At 58.5% G+C, this 24,242-nt stretch overlaps 1 protein-coding gene and 1 non-coding gene across 3 annotated transcripts; both read right to left on the reverse strand.

Moving 5' to 3' along the window:
- Positions 1 to 904: 904 nt before the first annotated feature.
- SSC5D (scavenger receptor cysteine rich family member with 5 domains) lies at positions 905 to 23,590 on the reverse strand. Of its 2 annotated transcripts, none has more exons than XM_055552878.1 (14): positions 23,430 to 23,590; positions 22,937 to 22,963; positions 22,362 to 22,670; positions 21,688 to 21,807; positions 21,388 to 21,501; positions 20,738 to 21,046; positions 18,767 to 19,084; positions 18,342 to 18,518; positions 17,807 to 18,124; positions 15,228 to 15,800; positions 14,834 to 15,148; positions 14,508 to 14,675; positions 9,288 to 9,443; positions 905 to 3,041 (listed from the first exon to the last, which is right to left on the reverse strand). In XM_055552878.1, exons 1-14 carry the CDS (start codon positions 23,452 to 23,454, stop codon positions 958 to 960), a joined length of 5,013 nt encoding a protein of 1,670 aa, XP_055408853.1. In that variant the 5' UTR covers positions 23,455 to 23,590; the 3' UTR covers positions 905 to 957. The 2 variants fall into 2 exon arrangements, with proteins under 2 accessions (XP_055408853.1, XP_055408852.1); XM_055552877.1 differs by having other exon boundaries at positions 14,834 to 15,151.
- LOC129632648 (U6 spliceosomal RNA) lies at positions 4,710 to 4,816 on the reverse strand. Its single transcript, XR_008704636.1, has one exon. It is a non-coding gene; the product is annotated as a U6 spliceosomal RNA (small nuclear RNA).
- Positions 23,591 to 24,242: the final 652 nt, after the last annotated feature.

Here is a 24,242-nt window from a genome sequence, read left to right on the forward strand (position 1 = left end):
GTGGGCCTTCATCATCGCCATCGTCACTGCCATTGTGATGACCACCATCCCCTCCACTATCCTCACCATCACGACCATCGTCACTTCCATCATTGGTCACCATAATAGTCATCACTGTGACCTTCGAGACCGTCACCGCCATCATGATCACCTTTAGCACCCTCATTATCACCGTAATAACCACCACCACCGTCACCACCAGGATCGTTTTCAGCCTCACCAGCATCATCACCATGGCCACTTCCATCGTCATCACAACACCATCACAAGAGCTATCGCCGTGATCCTCGTGACCGTCACTGCCACCATAAATATCACCATGATGATCATTACCGTCAGGATAGCTGTCACCACCACCTTCATGCCCATCACCACCATCACGGTCACCTTCATCATCCCCACCACCACCACCACCATCATGGCATGATCATCAGCAGGATCATCTCCATGCTCGCCATCACTATCACTTCTCTCATCTTCGCCATCATGACCATCATCACCATCACAGTCACCTTCATCGCCTCGTGTGGTGCCTCTGGCAGTCACAAACAGATCGGTCTTGTGATTCCTCCTCCCCTGCTGCTGCTGCTGCTGCTAAGTCACTTCAGTCGTGTCCGACTCTGTGCAACCCCACAGACAGCAGCCCACCAGGCTCCCCCGTCCCTGAGATTCTCCAGGCAAGAACACTGGAGTGGGTTGCCATTTCCTTCTCCAATGCATGAAAGTGAAAAGTGAAAGTGAAGTTGATCAGTCGTTTCTGACTCATAGCGACCCCATGGGCCACAGCCTACCAGGCTCCTCCGTCCATGGGATTTTCCAGGCAAGAGTACTGGAGTGGGGTGCCATTCCTCCTCCCCTAGTCCCCCAGAAACATCATTCACACTTTGTTTTTAAGTAGATACTTTGGTTTTCCTTTGTTATTGTTGTTGGGGAGTGGCTTAAGTCCCTGCGATAAGGTCACACATCTCCCCGCAGAGGCCTCTCTTCCCACTCAGGGGTGGTAGTGGTTGGTACAGGTGTGGTGGGGGGCCAGGCCACCTCTGCCAGTCTCTTCACAACCTCACCCAGCTGCCCCAGACCCTGGGCAGCCTCCACCAGCTGGGTCAAGCCCAGTCCCAGGGCTCGGCGCTCCTGTTGATCTCGCTCCAGGGCCTGGGTCAGCCTCTGCAGTTGGCTTCCTACATCCCTCACAGCGGCCACCAGCTCTACCAGGGCAGGCGGCTCACAAGCCATGACCCTCACAGGCGGCACTGGGGCCTCACATGGGCCCAGAGGGCCTGAGCTCGGACTGAGAGCTGGCCCGAAGGAGAGGTGGTCAGGGGGTGGTTGATCCAAGGGGTGGGCCATAGGAGCCAGATGGTCCCCAGATGACCCCACAGGGGTCACAGTGGAGTCAGGGGCTGAGTGTGGAGTCTGGGTAGGTGGAGAGGTTACTTGGGGGCTCTGGCTTGTGGCTGCTTTGAAGTTCTCAGTGGACGGTATGTCCGTGCTTGGGGCAGGAGACAGGCTGGACTCTGAGGCTGGAGATGTGGAGGGGCGAGGGGCCCCCGTGAAGGTCAACTGGGGGTGCAGGCTGGGCTTCACTGGAGAGGGAGAGGGAGGTTCTGTTCCCAAGGGAGTTAGAACAGACTTGGCAGTGACCATAGAGGCTGACGTGAGGTCAGGAGTCATGGTGTGGTAAATAGTGGTAGTGAGGTGAGGGGTCGTGGTGGGGTGAGGAGCTGTAGTGGGGTAAGGGGTGGTGATGGGGTGAGGAGTTGTGGTAGGGTAAGAGGTCGTGGCTGGGTGAGGGGTAGTGATGGACTGAGGGGTCGTGGCAGGGTAAGGGGTGGTGATGGGGTGAGGGGTCGTGGTGGGGTGAGGGGTCGTAGTGGGGTGAGGGGCTGTGGTGGACTGAGCAGTAGTGATGGGAGGGGGGGTCGTGGTGGGGTGAGGGGTTGAGGTAGAGTGAGGGGTGGTGGTGGGATAAGGGGTCGTGGTGGTGTGAGGGGTCGAGGTGGGGTAAAGGGCAGTAGTGGGGTGAGAGGTCACTGTAGGGTGAGAGGTCGTGGTGGGATAAGGGGTAGTGGTGGGATAAGGGGTCGTGGTGGCGTAAGGGGTCGAGGTGGGGTAAAGGGTAGTAGTGGGGTGAGAGGTTGCTGTGGCGTGAGAGGTCATGGTGGAGTACGGGGCCGTGGTGGGGTGAGAGGTCGATGTGGGGTGAGAGATCATGGTGGAGTACGGGGCCGTGGTGGGGTGAGAGGTCGGTGCGGGGTGAGAGGTCATGGTGGAGTACGGGGCCGTGGTGGGATGAGAGGTCGGTGCGGGGTGAGAGGTCATGGTCGAGTACGTGGCCGTGGTGGGGTGAGAGGTCGGTGCGGGGTGAGAGGTCATGGTCGAGTACGTGGCCGTGGTGGGGTGAGAAGTCATGGTGGAGTACGGGGCCGTGGTGGGGTGAGAGGTCGCTGCGGGGTGAGAGGTCATGGAGGAGTACGGGGCCGTGGTGGGGTGAGAGGTCGGTGCAGGGTGAGAGGTCATGGTGGAGTACGGGGCCGTGGTGGGGTGAGGCCCTGTGGAGCGGTCTGGGGAACTGGAAGGTTCTGGAACTGCGCTAGGCTGTGGAGACGTGCCCCGGCCTGGGGCTCTGTCCGGCTCCGGGGTCAGCCCTGAGGTAGGGGAGAGGCGGGTCGCCGCCGCCGGCGCAGAGGGGTCTGAGGTGACCTCCTTGGGCGCGGTGGGCGGTGGGGTGGGCGAAAGCCCAGAGGTCGGCGCGGGGGCCGCGGCGGCATCAGGGGAGGGCCCGGTAAGGCCGGGGCTCGTCGAGGTGCGGTGGGCGCTCTCCGGAGAGGCCGCGGCCGGGCTGGGCGGCACCGCGGAGGTCGCGTCAGGGGTCGCCTCCGGCGTTGAGGCCGCCGTGCGGATGAGCGGCGGTGCGGAGGCGGAGGTCAGTGGAGGGTCGGCTGGCCCGGGCGCGGCGGAGGTGGGTGGGGAAGGGGCGGCGGACGTGGTCCTGGCCGTCGTGGGCCGCAGTCGGCGTTCGGGCCACCGTCTCCTCGGGAAGCCTGGCGGAGGAAAGACAGATGGACGAGGTCAGGCCGCTCCGCCCACCCCGCGGCGCGCCCCGCCCTCCAGACGGTGCGACCAATGGGGAGGCACGGGGCCTCGCGTCGTCACGGGTCGCCGGCAGACTTCACCCGGCCCTAGTGCCCCACCTCCTCGCATGCTCCGATGTCTCCAAGCGCCACCTGGCGTCCTCCCCTCTGGAGGATGCGGGGATGGGTGCGCGGGGAGAGGCGGACGCGGAGGGGTACCCCGGGATGCAGGATGGTGGAGGGGGAAGGTGTGTGCAGGTGGTGTGGGAGGATGCGGAGGGAGCCAGGGGAATGCGGGACGGGGATTTGTGATGCAAGAGGGGGCGGAAGGGCAGAGATGGGGTGAAGAGATAAAGAGGCGGAGGGCGTGGAAGCTGCTCGGATAGGAGGGGTCGGAATCAAGTAATCATGACCAGTATCTTCTTGCCCTATTTTTAAACAATCAAAATTAATGCGAAAGATCCACAATGAACAAAAAGTCAAAATTTTAATTCAAGTCAGGATCTGGCCTACCTCACTGGAATCCCCTCTAAAATTGGCTGCCAGATCCTGGTGAGGTAGGTCGAATCCGACTTAAGTTAAAATTTTATTTACTTCATCGTGGATTGTTTTTGCATTCGTTTCTATTTTTTTAACCTATGGTATTAAGATTTTATCTTCATTACAAAATGCTTGTAATGCCCCCAAATTTTAGGCCTGAATAAGGCAGAAACCGTCCCCTCTTCCAGGCTCTGCTGCTGCTGCTGCTAAGTCGCTTCAGTCGTGTCCGACTCTGTGCGACCCCATAGACGGCAGACCACCAGGCTCCCCCATCCCTGGGATTCTCCAGGCAAGAACACTGGAGTGGGTTGCCATTTCCTTCTCCAATGCATGAAAGTGAAAAGTGAAAGTGAAGTCGCTCAGTCGTGTCCGACTCCCAGCGACCCCATGGACTGCAGCATACCAGGCTCCTCCGTCCATGGGATTTTCCAGGCAAGAGTACTGGAGTGGGTTGCCATTGCCTTCTCCACTTCCAGGCCCTGCTTCCAGATAAATATGATTTTTAACCTCTTTTGACAGGTGAGGGAAATCAGGCCAAGAGGGCAAGTAATTTGCCCGAGGTCACACACTGACACAGTTTGAAGGTTACAAGGACAAGGTCTGAGCCCAAGTCCTTTGCATCCAGAGTCTGGGCCAGTAAGTATCACTTTCTCAGCGGTGGGAATGTTCTGTGCTGGCCAGTATGGTAGCTGTTGGTCACCTGTGGCTTCTGAGCACTTGAAATGTGGTTCAACTAAGGAACCAAATGTTTCCTTTTTCAATTTTTAACATTTTTATTTTGGCTGCGCTGGGTGTTCGTTGCTTTGTGCGGGCTTCTCTTGTTGGGGAGCACAGGCTCCAGGGCACTGGGGCTTCAGTACATGTGGCTCTCGGGATCTAGAGTGCTGACTTCCATAGTTGTTGAGCACAGGCTTACTTGCTCTGCGACGTGTGGAATCTTTCCAGACCAGGGATCAAACCCATATCCCCTGCATTGGCAGGTGAATTCTCATCCACTACGTCATCAGGGAAGTTCTCTACTTGTTTTTTTTTTGTTTGTTTGTTTGTTTGTTTTTTACTTTGAATGGATTTCTTTTTGTAAATTTTTTTAAAGAACAAAAAAGTATGGAATATTTCACAAATTTGCATGTCATCCTTGCACAAGGGCCATGCTAATCTTCTCTGTATGGTTCCAACTTTAGTGTATGTGCTGCGGAAGCAAGCACTGTAAGTTTTTTTATTAAAGTATAGTTGATTCACAATGTTGCATTAGTTTCGGGTGTACAGCAAAGTGATTCAGTCATTCATAAATATATATATATATTCTTTTTTGGATTATTTTCTTGTATAGTGTTTGTCGCTCAGTCATGTCCAACTCTGCGACCTCATGGACTATACCCTGCAAGCCTCCTCTGTCCATAGAATTCTCCAGGCAAGAATATTGGAGTGGGGAGCCATTCACTTCTCCAGGGGATCTTCCCGACCCAGGGATCAAACCTGGGTCTCCTGCATTGCAGGCAAATTCTTTACAGACTGAGCCACCAGGGAAGCCCTGATTTTCTTGTGTAGATTATTACAAAATAGTGAGTATAGTTTCATGTGCTAAACAGTAAGTCCTTCCTTTTTCAAGTTTTTGATTAACTTAAATTTAAACAGCCGCCTGTGTTGGTAGCTACCATATTGAACAGCACAGCTTGACTGAATTCCACTTTTCTGCAGGGTCCCTGAGGTGCATCATGTCCCCCTGCAGGGTCAGAGGAACTGTTAAGTAAAAGGCTTGGCCTCCAGCCAGGCCACCTGGATTTAAACCCCAGATCCTCTGCTTCCTGCTGCTGCTGCGTCGCTTCAGTCATGTCCGACTCTGTGCAACCCCATAGATGGCAGACCACCAGGCTCCCACGTCCCTGGGATTCTCCAGGCAAGAACACTGGAGTGGGTTGCCATTTCCTTCTCCAGTGCATGAAAGTGAAAAGTGAAAGTGAAGTTGCTCATTCGTGTCCAACTCTTAGTGACCCCATGGACTGTAGCCCACCAGGCTCCTCCATCCATGGGATTTTCCAGGCAAGAGTACTGGAGTAGGGTGCCATTGCCTTCTCCGCCTCTGCTTCCTAGCTGGGTTCAATTCAGTTCAGTTCAGTTCAGTTGCTCAATCGTGTCTGACTCTTTGCGACCCCATGAATCGCAGCACGCCAGGCCTCCCTGTCCATAACCAACTCCTGGAGTTTACCCAAACTCATGTCCATCGAGTCGCTGATGCCATCCAGCCATTTCATCCTCTGTCGTCCCCTTCTCCTCCTGCCCCCAATCCCTTCCAGCATCAGAGTCTTTTCCAAGGAGTCAACTCTTCACACGAGGTGGCCAAAGTACTGGAGTTTCAGCTTCAACATCAGTCCTTCCAATGAACACCCAGGAATAATCTCCTTTAGGATGGACTGGTTGGATCTCCTTGCAGTCCAAGGGACTCTCAAGAGTCTTCTCCAACACCACAGTTCAAAAGCAGCAATTCTTCGGCGCTCAGCTTTCTTCACAGCCCAACTTTCACATCCATACCTGACCACTGGAAAAACCATAGCCTTGACTAGACGGACCTTTGTTGGCAAAGTACTGTCTCTGCTTTTGAATATGCTATCTAGGTTGGTCATAACTTTCCTTCCAAGGAGTAAGCATCTTTTAATTTCATGGCTGCAATCACCATCTACAGTGATTTTGGAGCCCCCCCAAAAAAAGTCTGTCACTTTCCACTGTTTCCCCATCTATTTCCCATGAAGTGATGGGACCAGATGCCACGATCTTAGTTTTCTGAATGTTGACCTTTAGGCCAACTTTTTCATTCTCCTCTTTCACTTTCATCAAGAGGCTCTTTAGTTCTTCTTCACTTTCTGCCATAAGGGTGGTGTCATCTGCATATCTGAGGTTATTGATATTTCTCCCAGCAATCTTGATTCCAGCTTGTGCTTCTTCCAGCCCAGCGTTTCTCATGATGTACTCTGCATATAAGTTAAATAAGCAGGGTGACAATATACAGCCTTGACGTACTCCTTTTCCTATTTGGAACCAGTCTGTTGTTCCGTGTCCAGTTCTAACTGTTGCTTCCTGACCTGCATACAGGTTTCTCAAGAGGCAGGTCAGGTGGTCTGGTGTTCCCATCTCTTTCAGAATTTTCCACAGTTTATTGTGATCCACACAGTCAAAGGCTTTGGCATAGTCAATAAAGCAGAAATAGATGTTTTTCTGGAACTCTCTTGCTTTTTCAATGATCCAGCGGATGTTGGCAATTTGATCTCTGGTTCCTCTGCCTTTTCTAAAACCAGCTTGAACATCTGGAAGTTCATGGTTCACGTATTGCTGAAGCCTGGCTTGGAGAATTTTGAGCATTACTTTACTAGCGTGTGAGATGAGTGCAATTGTGTGGTACTGGGTAACCATGGGCAAATGACTTAACTGCCTCGAATCTCAGTTTCTTCCCCTTCTGTAAACCACGGATGATCCATGTATCTCCCCTATAATCATGAGGGTTCAGAGAGACTGTGCATACACAGAGGACTTACACAATGCCAAGCAGGTAATAAGCATTCTCATAATTACTTATATTGCCACAGGCATTAATATCTGTGCCTCAGTTTCTCTCATCTGTGAAACGGGCACAATTACAGCACCTACATCACTCATTAGGCCTCGTGTGGCTGCTACAAGGATTAACATATATAAATGTTAAAGACTAACACACATAACGTGCACAGAATAGTGCCTGACACATGGTATATTGCTCCATAAATGGTGACTGTTCCTAGTTATCATTTCAAGAATCTCAGCTTGGTTTGTGTGCACAGGGGCTCAGATACCTAGAGTGGTACTGGCTTTTAATTTTTTAGACCCAAGCAACAGAGAGTTAAGCTAATCATACTGCCCTGTACATTGTCATCAATAGTTCCTGCAGTGTCTCCTCTTGTTTTACTCTTTCTCCTCTTTAACCCCCATCTACATTCCCCTCATCCTCTTCCATAGGCATCTCCAGTCTACTGTGTTTCATGTGTGCTCTGAAACAATACAGAGTGCACAGATGTTTCATGTTAATACAAAAGTCTATGTATATTTGGGGGTTTGTGCTTTTAATTCCTGCAAATAACATTCTGCTGGAAATCTCATTCTGTTTCTGAACTTCTCAGTGTTATGTTGTTAGTACCTATGCATGTTGCTGTGTATACAGCCTGCCATTGCTTTAGCTACTGCATAGAATTCTATCAGGTGTAACCCTTTCTCTTCTTCCTTACCTTTCTCCTGGACACTTAACTTGCCTCCCATTCCCTAATACATCCTCACATATATTCCTTTGTAAGCCTGTGAAAGAGTTTCTCTGGATGCGAAGAGCTGACCCATTGGAAAAGACCCTGATGCTAGGAAAGATTGAAGGCAAGAGGAGAAGGGGGTGACAGAGAATGAGACAGTTGGATGGCATCACTGACTCAATGAACATCAGTTTGAGCAAATTCTGGGAGATAGTGAAAGACAGGGAGGCCTGGCATGCTGCAGTCCCTGGGGTCACAAAGAGTCAGAAACGACTTAGTGACCGAACAACAACAAACAGATCTAGGAGCAGGGTTGCTAGGTGGTAATGTATAATCATATTTAATTTCACTAAACATCACTGCTGCTGCTGCTGCTAAGTCGCTTCAGTCGTGTCCGACTCTGTGTGACCCCATAGACGGCAGCCCGCCAGGCTCCCCCATCCCTGGGATTCTCCAGGCAAGAACACTGGAGTGGGTTGCCGTTTCCTTCTCCAATGCATGAAAGTGAAAAGTGAAAGTGAAGTCGCTCAGTCGTGTCCGACTCTTAACGACCTCATGGACTGCAGCCTACCAGGCTCCTCCATCCATGGGATTTTCCAGGCAAGAGTACTGGAGTGGGGTGCCATTGCCTTCTCCGTAAACATCACTAGGTCGCTTTTATTTAATTGCTCTATCCAGTGGGGAAGCCTGTCTCCCCATGCCCACACCTACAATGGGTATTATCGACCTTTCCACGTTTTTTCCACGCTTGTCACTGTTTTCATTTGAATTTTCTGACTCATTATAAGTGTGAGCATTTCCAGACATACTCGTTGGGCATTGGGGCTTCCTAGTCCACAAATCTCCTGTTTGCACCTTTCCCCCCATTCTCTTACAGGATTTCCTCTCATGCTTTTGTTGACGTGTCAGAGTGACTAACACAGTACAGGTCAGGGTTTCTCCACCTCAGCACTGTCGACATAAGGGGCTGGCTGGTTCTTTGTGGTGGGGGCCCTTGTGCACTGGAGGGTGTGTAACAGCAGCCTGGGCTTGACCCACCAGGGACCACTAGCCTCCCCCCTCCCAGCTATGACAACCTGAAATGTCTTCACGTGTTGCCAGTTATCCCAGTTGAAGACCACTGGTCAATAACAACCCTTTGTTTCAGGATATATTTCTGCCTGGTCTTTCTGGGGCGAGACCTGGGTCACCACTGGGAAATCTGCAGTCCACCTCTCCATTCTGTTGTTGTTGTCTAGCTGCTGAGTCGTGTCCGACTCTTTTTGACCCTGTGGACTCCCCACCAGGCTCCTCTGTCCATGGGATTTCCCAGGCAAGAATACTGGAGTGGGTTGCCATTTCCTTCTCCACCACCTCTCAACCCCACCCACAAACACCTTGGACCCCGCCCCCGCCCAGCCACATGCCTCACCTGTGTCCCCACGGAGCCTGGGAGCTAGAGACGGGTGGCCTGAGCTCCTGGTGGTGCCAGGGGGGCCAGGCGTGGCTGCAGTGGGGGTCTCCTTGGCCGGGACTCCTCCTGAAGGTGTGTCCCCTGTCCGGGAAGGCTCACGACAATCCTTGTCACCTTGAGAGATAATAGAGAGAACCGAGTAATCCTGTCTCTGTGTTCTGAGGCTTTCTTCCTAGGATGCCAGGTTTTAGGAGGACTCTATCAAGAAGAACACAAATAGGAACTGCTTTTCCTGTTAAAATGTCAGCCCACCAAGGGCAGGCATGCTCTCTGGGCCTGTGTGTTCTCGAAATGTGTTCTAAGAAATGGCCACATGCTTGTTCATGGTTCATTAGTGTGTGCTCGATTTGATTTTTTTCATTAAAACATACACCGAGAAAAGGGGACCTGCAGGGCTTCCCTGGTAAGAGTCAGCCCTGCAGCACAGAGGACACGGCGGCACAGGCAGCACTGGCTGGCAGATTCTTCACCACTGAGCCTCCAGAGGAGCACCCATCTCTCTAGGCATTGTCCAGCTGCCCTCACAAGTGGGTGCAGATCCTCAGGCCCACCTTTATCCCAAATCCTTGCTGCTGAAAGACACATTAATTTTTGGCAAGCTCATGGGGAGCTGGTGGGCAAAGAAGCTGCAGGTTTGCTACGGATGACCAACCTAAAGCCCAAAGAGGGCAAGGAATTTTCCTAAGGTCACACAGCTAAGGAGCAACACTGGGCTTCAGATCCAGCAGGCCTACCTGGTTCTGAGTGGAGACCTCTTTCCCTGTGGAAGCAGATAGACATAAAGCCCGAGGCTGGTCTCACCCCCGGTCACTCCCCCTGCCTGGCTCACTCCACTCCAGCCAGGCTGTGGGCTCTTCTCTCAAGACCCCACCACAGGGCCTTTACACATGCTGACCCCTCTGCCCAGAAAGCGCCTTTAGCTCCTCTCCAGGCTCCGCATCACAGCTGACATCTTTACAATGGACCACAGCCTTCAGCCCCTGCCGCCACCCCCACCAAGCACTCCACTCCCACCCCACCAGCCTCACTGCTGTGTCTCGAACCAGCTGAGCACACTCCCACCTCATGGCCTTTGCAGGTGCATGTGACTGCACTTACGGAACACTCTCCAACCAGGTATTTGCATGGCTTTCCCCTTCTTTTTTTCCTTTTCATTTTATTTAGAGTGCCCTGCATGGCAGGTGGGATTTAAGTTGCCTAACCAGGGACTGAACCCTCACCCCCTGCATTGGCAGGGCAGAGTCTTAACCGCTGGACCAGCAGGGGAGTGCCCCTGACCTCTTGAGGCTGTCACTTAACTGGCATTTCCTTAGTAAGTCATCTCTTGACCATCCCATTTTAAATGACAATTCTTTGCTCCCCTCCTTTCCCCTCCCTTTCTCTGTCCATCATGTTCCCAGGGTTGGGACTCATGCCTGCCACTCAGCAAACACCTGAGGCATGAACTAATGACTCTGTCTTCAAACTCCATCATCCAGGAAGCCTCAAGAAATGTTGCTTCAAATAAAATGGAAAGACAATTCAACCTTCATAAGCTTCCATCTTCATCTCCTGTGCACTCTCTCTAGACCTACATGGCGATCTCACAATTGTTTGTTCATTCATTCATTCAACACAGATCCCGTGGAATACAGATTAACACTCCCCAAAAATGTCCAAGCTCTAACCCTCAGAACCTGTGAATATGTTACCTTTCATGGCAAAGACTTTGCAAACTGACTAAGGGCCCAGTCCGTGAAATGACAGGTTTATCCCATATTAACCCAAGGGAACCTGATCTAATCACATAAATCCTTATTCTTAGAGAATCTATCCCAGCCATGGGCTTCCCTGGTGGCTCAGTGGTAAAGAATCTGCCTGCCAGTGCAGGAGACGTGGGTTCAGTCTCTAGGTCGGGAAGATCCCCTGGAGAAGGGAATGGCAACCCACTCCAGTATTCTTGCCTGGAGAATTCCAGGCAGGAGGAGCTTAGTGGGCTATAGTCCATGAGGTCACAAAGAGTTGGACACGACTGAGTAACTAACACACACACAAATCCTCACTGTAGTGACAAAGATGTTAAGATAAAAAAGACCACAGAGATGCAACATTGCTGACTTTGAAGATGGAAGAGGGGGCCGTGCACCAAAGAATATAGGAGCCTCTAGAAGCTAGAAAAGGCACAGGAACAATCTTTCCCTTCAGCCCCAGAAGGAATACAGCCCTGCCATCTTTGATTTCAACTAGTGAGAGACCTCAGCGGGGCTTCTGACCTCTAGAACTGCAAAATAATAAGCTTGTGTTGTCTTAAGCCCCAGATGCGTGGTGGTCTTATGGCAACAATAGAAACTGACCTAGCTAAACCTGAGACACTAAAACTCTAGCAGAGATGATGTGTCATCCATGGGCAATGCAATTTTCTCAACTCGTCTTCGCTGCTTAGAGAAGCCCCTTCCTTGTGGGGTCTCCTGGTGGAAATGATGCCATCTCCTCTGCGAGCTTTTCTCCACTGCTCTACTAGTAATAACCACTGTGTCCCTGGGATTCTACAGCTGTTGTTCATTTATGGTAAATAACTCTAACAAGCAGTGCATTGCGGTTTTAAGTGATTTCACACACATTTTGTTCATTGAATTGGGACCTGAGGTCACCCAGCCCCTTGTTCTAATTCCAGTGGAGTCACAGCTGGAACCCTGGCAGCCAGACTCCAGAATTCACACTTGCAATGACTTCAGTAATTCCCCAGTCCAACGAGCAAACTGTGTGCGAAATAGTTTAAAATGGATCTCAGCCACAGCTCCTGAGTTCAACTTCCCCGAGCCTCATTCCCCTCCCTCCCACCTGAAACTCAGGGGCAACACCAGGACCTATGAAAGTGTGAAAGTGTTAGTCGCTCAGTTGCGTTCGACTCTTTGTGACCCATGGACTGTCGCCCGCCAGGCTTCTCTACCCATGGGATTCAGGATTTATGTCATGCAGTTAATGGCATGTGTTCCTGGCACTGTCCTTGGCTCTTTCCAGGGAACCTGGAGCTGCGGCCTTTTTACTTGCTTTTTTCGAAGTAAGGAATTGCAGCTCAATGAAGCCGAGTCATTTTTTTCAAGGCCACCTTGCTAATAAGGACAGAATTTCTGTCGTTTCCATCTCTCCCCACCCAACCCTGCCCCTCTTCCCAGTACTAAGGTTGCGCAGTGCCCAGTTCCGTACTTATCTGTGCTCACGCACCCCCTCTCCCCGACCAGGAACAGGTGGGGTCTCAGAGGCCCGGACACTGCCGCCCTCAGAGCTGCGGACGCGCAGCATCCGACCGCCTCCGCCGCGAGGGGGCGCGACGAGAAAGGGAGGCGGCGCCCGGCTGCAGAGACCGAAAGCTCTGGCCACACGGCACAGCACCTCTGGAAACTGAGCCCTAAGTCACGACTCGGGTGCCCCCCCCCCAAATCTCGGCGGCTCCAAGGCCTGCTACGTGCCCCCGCCCCGTCCCTCCGGCGGAAGAACGACACCCAAGCAGAAGACAGACCCGGGGTGGGGGTGGGGTGGGGAACTACAGCGCGCTTCACGCTTTTATAGCTGCGGGCATGGGCCAGCTGGCCAATTAGGAGGCGTACCGCGCCTGTGTCGTCACACTGCGCTGGGCCATAGACGTCCCCCCGCCCGCCCTTCCAGCCGAGGCTTCTGTGTCTCTCTCTCCCCCCTCTCTCTCTCCTCTCTCTCTCCAAGGCCTGCGGGCTGCGCATGCTTGCTGAGCGCGCGGAAAAGGCGGGATCCCGAGCGGAGCGAGCAAAGCACGACACCTGGGGGAGCAGAGGGGCCGGGAGAGCCGGGCGAGGCAGCCGGCCCGTGGGAAGCGGAGGGACGGAGGGTCGGCGAGAAGGACGAGGACACAGGGGAGGGAAGAGGGGAGAAGCGGCCCCGGACCGCGGGGTCGGATGGGAAACAGCGAGGAGTCTGGGCGTGGAGTGAAAGAGAAAGGAAGGCGGGGGTGGGGGGGAGAGAGAGAAACTGGGAGAAACAGGAGTGATGGAGCGTGGCCTTGACAAAGTGAGAAAAACGGTGAGAGGCCGATGAGCGATAGAGACAGGAAGGGGAGTCAGGGGAGAGGAGGAAGACAGACACGGAGCTGAGAAGATAAAACTGACCGCAGAAAGCAGGATAAGGAACAGAGAAGCTGAGCGTGAGACGCTGAAAATGACAGGAAGAGGGGGAGGACACAGGACACGTGAGGAGAGACAGAGACGGGAGGGTAGGCAGTGAGAAATGGAAGGAAAGAGCCAGACGCCGGGGCGGGGATGAAAAGAAGTTGACCGAGGTGGGGGAGGGTGGAGAGAAACAGTAATGGTGGGACATGAACTTGATAAGGAAAGAAAATGAGGAAGGTGACGAGAAAGAGACATGGTCGGTGAAAAAGAAAAAAGAGTGATCGAGATGCGGAGGGTGAGAAGTTGAAAAGAGAAGGTGAGAAAGAGGAGCAGAGAAGGATCAAGAGAGACTGAGCAGGATGGAACAGAGATCTCACACACATACACACAGCAATGGGAACCATCTGAGCGGGTCAAGGCCCGAGTGTACACACACACACACACAAACACACAGAAATGGGAACCATCTGAGCGGGTCAAGGCCCGAGTGTGACCAGGCCTCAGGGAGACAGAGGCCATGGGGCAGCGGGGCTGGAGCTGTGGGGCTGGAGGCTGCCCCCACTGGCCAGAGGAAGGGGTCAGGCTGGGGACAGCGTTTCATGTGAAGGCCCCCAGCCCGCCTCGGAGCCTCAGCCCCACCCAGACGAGAGCATGGGCTGGGAGAATAGGCTTGAGGGGCTAGAGTGGGGCAGCGGTGTGGTGACGGCATGTGCCTCCGTGTGGGGACTGGGGAACTTCGGCGGAGGCTCTGGCTCCAGGGACACGGGCTTTGACATCAAGGCTGATTCCCGGAGGCCCCAGAAGATCTGCAGGACTGGGGGCCAGGCTCTGCTGAGCCTGGCTTGATTCTGAGACTCAGGGCGGGGAGGAGGAAGGGATCTCCTCTTCTAGGCTCTTGTAGGACAGTTACAGACGAGCCCATGGAGGGGAAGTTCTTAGCGTCTTTGGAGCCGAGGAAAACCTGCCTGCGGTCTCGGAGACCCGGGCCAGCTCATTCAGGAGGGTCTTTCAGGAAGCCCGGCAGGGAGATGCTCCTCCCCACCCCACGCCTGCCCCTCACCTGTGCTCGGAAGGCGCCTCGTTGCTGGGGCGGGGGCCCCTGGGCTCCCCGTGGTTTCCCGGGAAAGGGTGTGTCCGGGCACCCCTGCAGCGGTGGTCCCCTTGGCCAGGTCCTCCCCCGAGGTGGGGTCCCAGGTCCAGGGTGGATAGTCCTCCTCGTCTGCATAGCCTGGGGAGGAAAAGGGGGAGGGGAGAGCCCCGACCCGTCTCAGGAGTCCTTGCCACTGCTGCTCCGGAGGCCCCTGCCAGGATCTCCAGGTGCGAGTCGGGGCCCCGCGCCGCTCCGCCCCGTGTCCCGTCCCCCGCTCCGCACCCCACCCCCTGTACCGGTGCAGGTGAGCCCCACGTCCTCCTCGTGGTCGCAGTTGTGCTGTCCCCACGCCCGGGCAGGGCAGTCGCTCAGCGAGGATTCGCTGCCCTTGCAGCCCACGTCATCCAGCCAGATGGGCCCGGTGCCGGGGCCATAGTGGGTTTTGCCCACTCGAGGCCGGACCCTCCCGCAGCCCAGCTCCCAGCAGGTCACCATGCCGTCCCGCAGGTCCCAGCCGTCGTCGCAGACCGTCCCCCATTGTCCGGCGTGCCACACCTCCAGCCGCCCGGCACACCGGTTGGGCCCGTCCGCCAGACGAACCCGGAACGGGCCTGCTGGTGGGAGGCACGGATCAGGAGGGGTCAGCGGGGTCCAGAGGGGCCAGCCTCAGCCTTCCTGTTCTCTGCTCACCTGCTGCGCTGGTGGGGGAGGGGGCCAGGTCCGTGGATGACTCTGGAGAACCTTGTCCTGGGAGCTCAACGGATGGCTCCACGGTGGCCTCGGAGGTCACTAATCGGGGGCCCTGGGTGGCGAGCATCGTCACAGTCTTATAGGTCTGTTCCCTGGGGGCTCGACTAGTCCGAGTTACAGTGGTGTGCGAGGTCAGCCTGCGGGGGGCCTGTGTGGTCAGCCTGGTGGTAAACTCGGAGGTGGGTCTTCGGGAGGCCCCTGTGGCCAGGGTGCTGGTGGTCCGTGAGGTCAGTTCGGGGGGACTCTGGGTGCCCGAGACCCTGGAGTGCTTAGTGGTTGGCATTGCTGGGGGCTGAGTGGTCGGTCTCTTTGCGTTCTTGGTCACCCACTTCTTGGTGCTTTTGGGCATCTTCCCTGGGGCCTTGGTGGTGGTTTTCTCGGGGATGCTGGGGGTCCGCCTCACAGAGGGCTTGGTGGCCAGCTCCCCCGGGAGCCAGGCGTCAGGGTCTCTGCCCAGGCCGGGGATCCAGCTCCAACTGAAGGGGTCTGAGATGGAGTCCAGGCCGGGGGTTCCTGGAGACGGGGGTGGGGGGGCGGCAGGGAAGATGGCAGACACCGTGAGGTCCCCAGCCAGGCCCCGCCTTCTCCTGTCTCCCGCTGCAGACAGCCACCGAGTTCCCGAGCACTCAGCCTCATCACAGGTGGCATCTGAGCATCTCCTATGAGCCAGGCCCTGTGCCAGGCCCAGGGCACTCGGTGGCCACCCCGGCCCCATCCTGCCTCAGCATTTGCAGTCCTGAGCTGCCTGCCTCCTTTTGCCCCCTCACTCTGACCTGTCCTGTCTGCCCAGCCGGTGCCCTTCCCCCTGTACCCACTGACTGGTCACTGCCCCACCAGGGTGGCACCAGGCCACTGCCCAGCTCAGAACCCTGCTGTGGCTCCCAGGGCCTTAGGGAGGAGAGGGAAAGAGGGAACGCGCCCCAGCTTTGGGCTCCCAGCCTCCACGGCTCACCCGACATCTTTCTGGGCAGCACAGGGAAGGTGGCGGACACTGCGGGTGATGCTGAGGGTGAGTGGTGCAGAACGAGGATCAATCTGGCTCACAGAGGGGTCTGGCCCTTCGTCCCTGGCTGCTGGAGGCAGGGGGACCCTCCCAGCCCTGGCAGCGTCCTGCCTGGTTGGAGCGTGTTGCTTGCCTGGGGGCCTGGGACCAGCCAGGTCATCTCTGCTAACAGCATGGCTCGCAAGCGCCAGCCCCATGGGGGGACCCAGCTCCTGAAAACGCTCTGCCGCTGGCTAGGAAAGCGTCACGTGCGTGGGGGTGGGGTAGCGGATTAAGTGCTGTCTGCACCCCTCCCCTTGGAGAGGAGGGTTCACAAGGGTCTCTCCTGACCCTGCCCCAGCTGCCTCCTCCCTCGCAATGTGAATCTGGGCCCTTCTGCTGCGGGAAACCCTGCTCCTGAGTCTGAGAGCTTCTCTGACCATTGTGAGTCTTTCTAGAAAACTGTGGAACCTGAGGGTGGTCTTGGGGAAGCTCCCAAGTGACGTGTCAGACAGGCTCGCATCTCTGTCCCTCAGTGAGCCCTGGGCTTCTCGGAGGCCAGAGCCCTCATGTTCTGAGCCTCCTGTATCAAGCACCGAGTCTGCCGCTGGATGAAACAATGGCGCGGGAGAGAACACAGGCCAAGGCTGACCTCGCTTTGGCAGGCCCTCCGTCACACTGGCTTCTCACCATCTCTCGGTGCCCCTGTGCCTGCTTCCTTTCATCTCAGGGAGGACAGAGCTCCCCTCCAGGAGGGAGACCCCGTGATTCTTGGTAGGAAGAAAAGGAGGAAGGACCCCAGCTGTGCCGCTTAGTTGCTGTGTGACCTTGGGCAAGTTATTCAGCCTCTCTGTGCTGCAGTATTATCACCAGGCTTCCCTGCTGATGGTGGAGAGTCTGCCTGCAGTACGGGAGACCTGGGTTCCATCCCTGGGTCGGGAAGATCCCCTGGAGGAGGGCATGGCAACCCGCTCCAGTTTCTTGCATGGAGAATCCCATGGACAGAGGAGCCTGGTGGGCTACAGTCCATGGGGTCGCAAAGACTTGACACAATCAAGCAACTAACACTAACATCTCTATCAGTAAAACTGGTGTGTGTGCGTGCATGCATGCATGTATGTGTCTGTGTGTGTGCGTGCACACACCCAGTCATTCAGCTGTCTGAATGTTTGCAGCCCCATGGACTGCAGCCTGCCAGGCTCCTCTGTCCATGCGATTTCCCTGGCAAGTATACTGGATTGGGTTGCCAATTCCTTCTCCAGGGGATCTTCCCGACCTAGGGATGGAACGGCAGGCATCTCCTGCATTGGTAGGCGGATTCTTTACCACCGCACCACCTGGGAAGCCCTTCACATGGGCATAATGTCCATCAGTTTGGACTTATCCTGAGGTGTGAATGGAGTCACATGTGTGAAAACAGCCCTCCTGGGGCAGCGGTTAGGAGGCAGGTGCTCAGTCAACGTTAGTGCCAATGTCAGTTCCCATTCCCTCCTCCAGGAAGCCCTCCGGAAGCCAGCAGATGGCGAGGCCTCCTCACCCGCGCAGGTGACTCCAACGTCCTCATTGTGGGCACAGTTGTGCTTCCCCCAGGGAGCGGCGGGGCAGTCAGCCAGGGCAGCCTCGGTCCCCATGCACCTCACATCGTCCAGCCAGATGGGGCCGGCGCCCCAGCCAAAGCGGCCGGCGGTGGGGTCAGACTGCCGCGGCCCCCCGCAGCCCAGCTCCCGGCAGACCACGGCTGCGTCCCGCAGGTCCCAGCCATCGTCACACACAGTCCCCCAGCGTCCCGCATGCCACACCTCCAGCCGGCCCGAGCACCTGCTGGGCCCCGCCACCAGGCGCAGCTGGGGGGATCCTGGAGGGGGGAGACACAGAGAATTCGAGGCAGGCCCTCCACCATCTTCCCTCTGTGCATTCACCCAGGAGGAGACCCCAGCTGGCCCAGATGCTCTGTGCTCTCTTCCCCTCTGTCCTCTGAGTGGGTGGGGCGCCCAGGGGGCTGTGGGAGGGGCAGGGCAGGAAACCTATGCTCAGCCCCACACTTGTGGTTCAGGGGAGGACAGGGGGCTCACCGGCATCCGGCCCAGGCTCCTGAAGGAAGGTCGGAGGGGCAGGCGGAGCTGAGACACCGGGCGTCCGCGGGGCCTGGCTCACTGTGGGGGGCAGGGGCCTGGATGTGGCCCCCCTGGGCCCCGAGCTGTTGCTGCCTGCCGCGGGGGCCGTGGGAGGGACATACCCGAGAGGCATACCTGGGGCGTGGGAGGGGAGAGGTGACCACCTGCCCCTGCTGTGTGGCGGGTGGCTCCCCGACCACCAGCCCAGGACCACCATGGTGGGGATTCACAGGTGAGCATGAACGGGGTGGCAGGCCACCTGGATGGAAGGAGTGGGGACACCGGGGGGAACCCTCGGAAAACACACAGCACCCCAGCTCTCACCCCTCCGGGCGAAGCCCCCCAGGCCTCCCTCCCTGGCCTCTCCCCAGGGCCACCCTCACCATCACACACGGCCCCGGCGTCCTCCCGGTGGTGACAGTCGTGCTGGCCCCAGGGCCGCGCCGGACAGAACCGCAAGGCCGTCTCGTTCCCCCGACAGCGGAGGTCGTCCAGAAGGATGGGCCCCGCGCCCTCCCCAAAGAAGGCGCCCCCGGGGGCGGCCAGCGCGCCCCCGCAGCCCAGCTCCCGGCAGGCCACGGCGGCGTCCCTCAGGTCCCAGCCGTCGTCGCACACGGTGCCCCAGCGCCCGCCGTGCCACACCTCCAGGCGGCCAGCACACCCGTGGGGGCCGTCGGCCAGACGCAGCCGGGGGGCCGGGCCTGGACGTGGAGGCAGGGGAGGAGAGCAGAGAGGAGGGAGACTGCAGTGGACAGGCAGGAACTGTGGCGGCAAGGATGGGGGAGCAGGCCTAGGCCGTGTGTGGGTCCTGCTTCACACCCAGGACGGGGCTGCAGAGAGGACCCTCCATCCTCACAAGTGAGGAAGAGGCTTTGACACAGACCATCTGGATGGACGGAGTATGGGCACTTGGGGGGGTACCCCAGGAAAATACACAAAGCCCCCAGTTCTCATCCCCCCACTCCAGGCCCAAGTCACGCTGCAAGAGTCCAGCTCTGCTCTGTCCACCGACCCCTGCACGTCCCTGCTTCCCCAGGGAGAGCCCAGGGCACACCCGCCGACGCCCACCCCCACCTCCCCAAGCAGGTCCCCACGCCCCAGCTGCCTTCCCCAGGCCTGCACAGCAGGGCTGCTCAGCCTCAGCTCCCCTGACACGGGCGCTGTCCTGAGCACCATACGCTGTCCAGCTGCATCTCCCGGCTCCACACCAGATGACCCCCCAAAGGCCTGTAGACCCCGTGCCTGTCACCCTAGCAGTGGTGCTGAGAGCTGGGCTAGAGGTTTGGGGGCATTTCTGTTAGGTGTTTGTGCGTGAGAGCGGGGCCAGCTCTGGGCAGTGTGGAATCCATCTCCAACCCCCAGTCGGTGTGTAAAGGGGACAGGCCAGAGAGGGTGCCACACCCCTGGCCTGCATGACCCAGCTGCATGTGCCAAGCTCCTGCAAGGCCCACCCCGAGGAGCAGAGATGGAGGTAAGACACCAAGCTCCCGGCCCCTCGATGGGGTTCGCAACTTCTCCCCGGAGCTTAACCGCCCTGGGGAGCCTGGGCTGACCTTCCAGGCTTCAGAGGCCACAGCTCAGCCCCCACGGTATGGCCCTCAGAGGGGACAACCTCACGGCTCCAGGTCCCCCGACCTGTGTCGCCCTGAGCTCCACCCCCACCACACCCCACACTCCAGACCCCCACATCATCCCTCTGTGCGGCCGGCCGGCGGAAGTCATGCTCTGGGGGAGCCTTGGCTCCATCTGTGGGTGGGGGTGCGGCTCGGAGCTGCTTTCAGCTCCCTCTCCCAGTTCCCACCCACTCTCTGAAGCGTTTACTGGCCCCTGCCCGGGTGGGTGGGCGGATGTCTGCCTCCAGTGTGTCCTTGAACTTGCCCACCCGACACCTGTGCGCGGCCCCGCCCTTTGCCGGCTGCATCCTTGTCCTGCAGCGCGAAGACACCCAGGTCAGGAAAGAGAGGTCTGTCTGGGTCAGTACCGCGTGCATGAGGCTGAATGAGTGTGGGTGTTGGGAGGAGGGAGGGGGAGAGGGCCAGGGGGAAAGACGGGGAGAGAGGGGAGGAAGGGGGAGAGGAAGGGAGCGAAGAAGGAAGAAGAGAGGGAAGAAGGAAGACAAGAAGGAGGGAAGGGGACTGGAGAAATCTTTTTGAAAGTCGTAACATCGTTAGGTTAGTGGTATGGGGGCGTGGCCCGCGGGAGGGGCGTGGCCCGCGGGAGGGGCGTGGCCCGCGGGAGGGGCGTGGCCCGCGGGAGGGGCGTGGCCCGCGGGAGGGGCGTGGCCCGCGGGAGGGGCGTGGCCCGCGGGAGGGCGTGGCCCGCGGGAGGGCGTGGCCCGCGGGAGGGGCACGTACCTGTGCAGACCAGTCCTGCGTCCTCGCTGTGGTCGCAGTTGCTCCGGCCCCAGGGGCTTCGGGGACAGTCTCTCAGGGCCTGCTCTCCGCCTCCGCAGCCCACGTCGTCCATCCACACGGGCCCCGCTCCCGGGCCGAACCGGGCTCCCCCAGGAGCGGCCAGGGCGCCCCCGCAGCCCAGCTCCCGACAGGCCACGGCAGCGTCCCTCAGGTCCCAGCCGTCGTCGCACACGGTGCCCCAGCGCCCGCCATGCCACACCTCCAGGCGCCCGGCGCACCCGTGGGGGCCGGAGACCAGGCGCAGCCGCTCTGCGGGGCGGGCGGGAGGGGGCGCTGTGAGGGGCCTCGTGGAGGCGGCTGCTAACACTCTCGTTTTCCGTCTGGGAAAACGGAGGTCCCGCGGGGTCAGGGGTCTGAGATCAGCCTGTCAGCCAGCCAGTGGCAGAAAGTCAGGGTCTGGACAGGGCAGGGGGCCTGGGGGCCTGCCGCGAGTGGACACCCGGGTCTACTGACCAGGCGGGGAGCCTGGGCCTGGCTGAATCCCCGGGGACGTGGTGCCCCCCTACCCTGGGTCCCCAGTTTGGTCTGGGGGGCCTAGGGCCTGACCCCTTCTGGAGTTGTTGCAGACGGAAGGTCTGCCTCGGACTTACCCTGGCGGGGGGCTCCGGCAGTCAGCACTGGGGCCCTGGTGGACTTGGCCGGCTTGGGCAGCCGGGGACCCTTCTTCCGGGAGCCACTCTGGGGGGTCCCGGCTGGGCGGGGGGCTGGTCGAGGAGGGGGACAGTGGGGAGTGAGGTTGGCAGCTGAATCTGGGGCTTTAAGTCAGTCCTGAGAGTCCCCAAGGGTCTGAAGGGGGTGTCACGGGGGCCCCGGGGAGGGTGGAGGAGTTGGGCCTCTGTCCCTTCTCCCTCACTGCTAAAGCAGGAGCCAGAGCATGGGTGGGGGCTCACCAGGCGTCACCGGGGCCTCCTCAGAGCCGGGGCTCAGCTCCCCTGCCAGCCCTGGCCAGGGGTCCCCATCCAGGACTGAAGGTGGGTCGTCATGGTCCCTGGGGTCTGTCCCACGCTGGCCTTGGGGACAGCAGCATGTTGCTGGAGGGCACACTCCCTCCTGTGGGCCCGTCTCAGGCCCGGGCCACCCCCACCCCACCCGGCGTGGCTGAGTTTCACCCAAGCCAAGTAGGCTCCCTATCAGTTTTTACCCTTGCCTTCCTCTCTCTGAAAACAGATGCTTTTTGCTGACACAGTTGATAAGTGGCCCATGAGGAATAATAGTCATGAGGCCCCCTGAGGGGAGGGACAATCCCCAGTTCCAATCTGTGCAGACCAGCTCTGGGTCCTTTAAGTCTTCCTGCACCTCTTTAGGTGGGGGGAAGCACAGGTGCAAATAAATAACTCTGGCTCGCCATCTGCACGATTGATAAAGCTGCCAGCTTTATCAATTTAAAAGTTCTTTCCAAAAAGTTTGGAGGATGTTCTTCCAACACCCACCATCTAACACCCCAGTGCTATGGAGAGGGCAGGCTCTCAGTGAGGCAGGGGTAGGGTGTCTGGACTTCTGGACGCTCAGAGTTAGTTACTGGGCTGAGGGTCCCTGGGCGTTGAGGAGGCTGAGGACCCCTTACCTGCACAGACGACCCCCGCATCCTCCTCATGTGAGCAGATGTGGGCCTTCCAGCCCCGGTGGGGGCAGAGGCCCAGCTGCCGCTCCCCGCCCCGGCAGGCCAGTTCGCTCAGCCACACGGGCCCTGTGCCCTCCCCAAAGAAGGCGCCCCCGGGGGCGGCCAGCGCGCCCCCGCAGCCCAGCTCCCGGCAGGCCACGGCGGCGTCCCTCAGGTCCCAGCCGTCGTCGCACACGGTGCCCCAGCGCCCACCGTGCCACACCTCCAGGCGGCCCGCACACCCATGGGGCCCATCGGCCAGACGCAGCCGCTCTGCAGGGACGGAGGAGAGGCTGTGACATCCTGGAGACCCCGGGGCTGGTGGGCAGGGCAGGGGCTGGGGGCTGTCCTACAGGGGCGTGACTGGAAGCCCCTTAGGAAGCAGGAAGCTGGGTGACTGCGTGGTCCTGCAGAAGTGGTGTGGGGGTCGTGGGCACATGGGGGTGGCCAGGGTCCAAGGGAGGGTGAGCCCGGGCCAGGCATGGGGAGGGCTTGGAGCTGAGCGCACCCATATGGGAGCAGTGTTTGGGGCCACTTACCAACAGCCTGGGTCCCCATCAGAGCCACTGGAAGGGAAGTTGGAGGGGTGAGGCAGTGAGGTCCTCGCTCCTCTGAACCAGAAACCCCGCCGCCGGGAAGGAGGACTCGGGCCCAGCGCCTGGCCGAGGCCCAGGTCCTTGGGATGGGCGGAGCCCAGAGGCCTCAGGTCTGGGCAGGGGGCCAGGCCCTTGGCTCTCCCCCTTGGGGGCCTGGCTAAAGGTGAATGATGGGTGAACCCCCCTTGCAAGGTCAGGGCTCATGGAGGGGAGAGGAAGTCCTGGGATCTCCTGAGAGGGTGGGACTCGGGGTGCCCGAGGCCAGGTCCCTGGAGGATCAGAGGCAGCCAGATGTCCTGTGCCCCCCACCCACCCCCCCACCACCAAGCAACAGGGATGGGGCCCTGGAACTTGGAGGCTCTGCAGTGGGTCAGCTCAGGGGTCAGAGGGCCGGGCCCGGGCCCCTGAGTCCCGGAGGAGGGAAAGGGTCACTCACCGAGGAGGCAGGCCAGGACCCTCATGTTTGCAGAGTCGGGGTGGGGACAGGGTGGAAGCAGACGGGAGCAGGAGCGGGGAGGAGGGGACCGCCGACGCAGGAGGGAGGCCTGCCAGAGGCGCCCTGGACCCGGGGAGGAGCAGGCGGGGGCTGGACGCTCTGCAGGAGGAAGAGAGGCTGCCGAGGAGGCAGCAGGGGACAGGAGCGGGGCGGGGAGGGGGCTGGCCGGCGGCTGAGGCCTGGGGAGGAGGGCGGTGGCAGGCGGGAGGGAGGGTGTCCAACTGCAGACACCCACACAGGAGACAGCCGGCTGGCCAGGAGTGCTGCGCTCAGGCTCGGGGGGCGGCAGGCTTCAGGGGAGGATCCTGACAGGGGTGCTTGGGCAGAGCGCCCACCCATCTGCTGCTTCTCCTGTCCCGCCAGGGTGGTGTGCCGGAAGCAGAGGGATTGAGGATGGGCTCACATCAGCTGCCGGGGTTGGGGACCTGGTGCAGCAAGAGGGCTTGCGGGCAGACACCAGGAAGGACTTCCTGGACTGGGAAAGGAGGGAGACTCCCTTCTCCATTCCCCCCGGTGGATTTGCGGGCAGAAGTCATCAGCCCCCTGTGTGTCTCCCGAGAAAACTGGGGTCAGGGGTCGAGAGGGCCAAGGGTCAAGACTTGGGTGGGGGAGGACAACTGCGCGCACACACACACACAGGAACGCACTCTTTCTCTCTCTGCACTAAGCAGCTGTGAGGCGGAAAAAATTCGGTAATGGGGAGCGTGAGTCAGAGGGCTGGCAGGGAGCTGGGCTGCCTGAGCTCATCGCCTC

The sequence above is a fragment of the Bubalus kerabau genome, chromosome 17, assembly GCF_029407905.1.
Source record: "Bubalus kerabau isolate K-KA32 ecotype Philippines breed swamp buffalo chromosome 17, PCC_UOA_SB_1v2, whole genome shotgun sequence".
Classification (NCBI taxonomy): domain Eukaryota; kingdom Metazoa; phylum Chordata; class Mammalia; order Artiodactyla; family Bovidae; genus Bubalus; species Bubalus kerabau.

What these genes read in the sequence shown, in the direction of transcription:
- SSC5D (XM_055552877.1), bottom strand. Translation starts at nt 23,454, where the DNA reads ATGAGGGTCCTGGCCTGCCTCCTCG. An exon ending in GGAGCCTGGGCCGGATGCCG is followed by an intron (nt 18,125 to 18,341) that starts GTGAGCCCCCTG and finishes TCCCCCCTCCAG; the next exon opens with GATCCCCCCAGCTGCGCCTG. An exon ending in CTCCCCCACCAGCGCAGCAG is followed by an intron (nt 15,152 to 15,227) that starts GTGAGCAGAGAA and finishes GCCTCCCACCAG; the next exon opens with CAGGCCCGTTCCGGGTTCGT.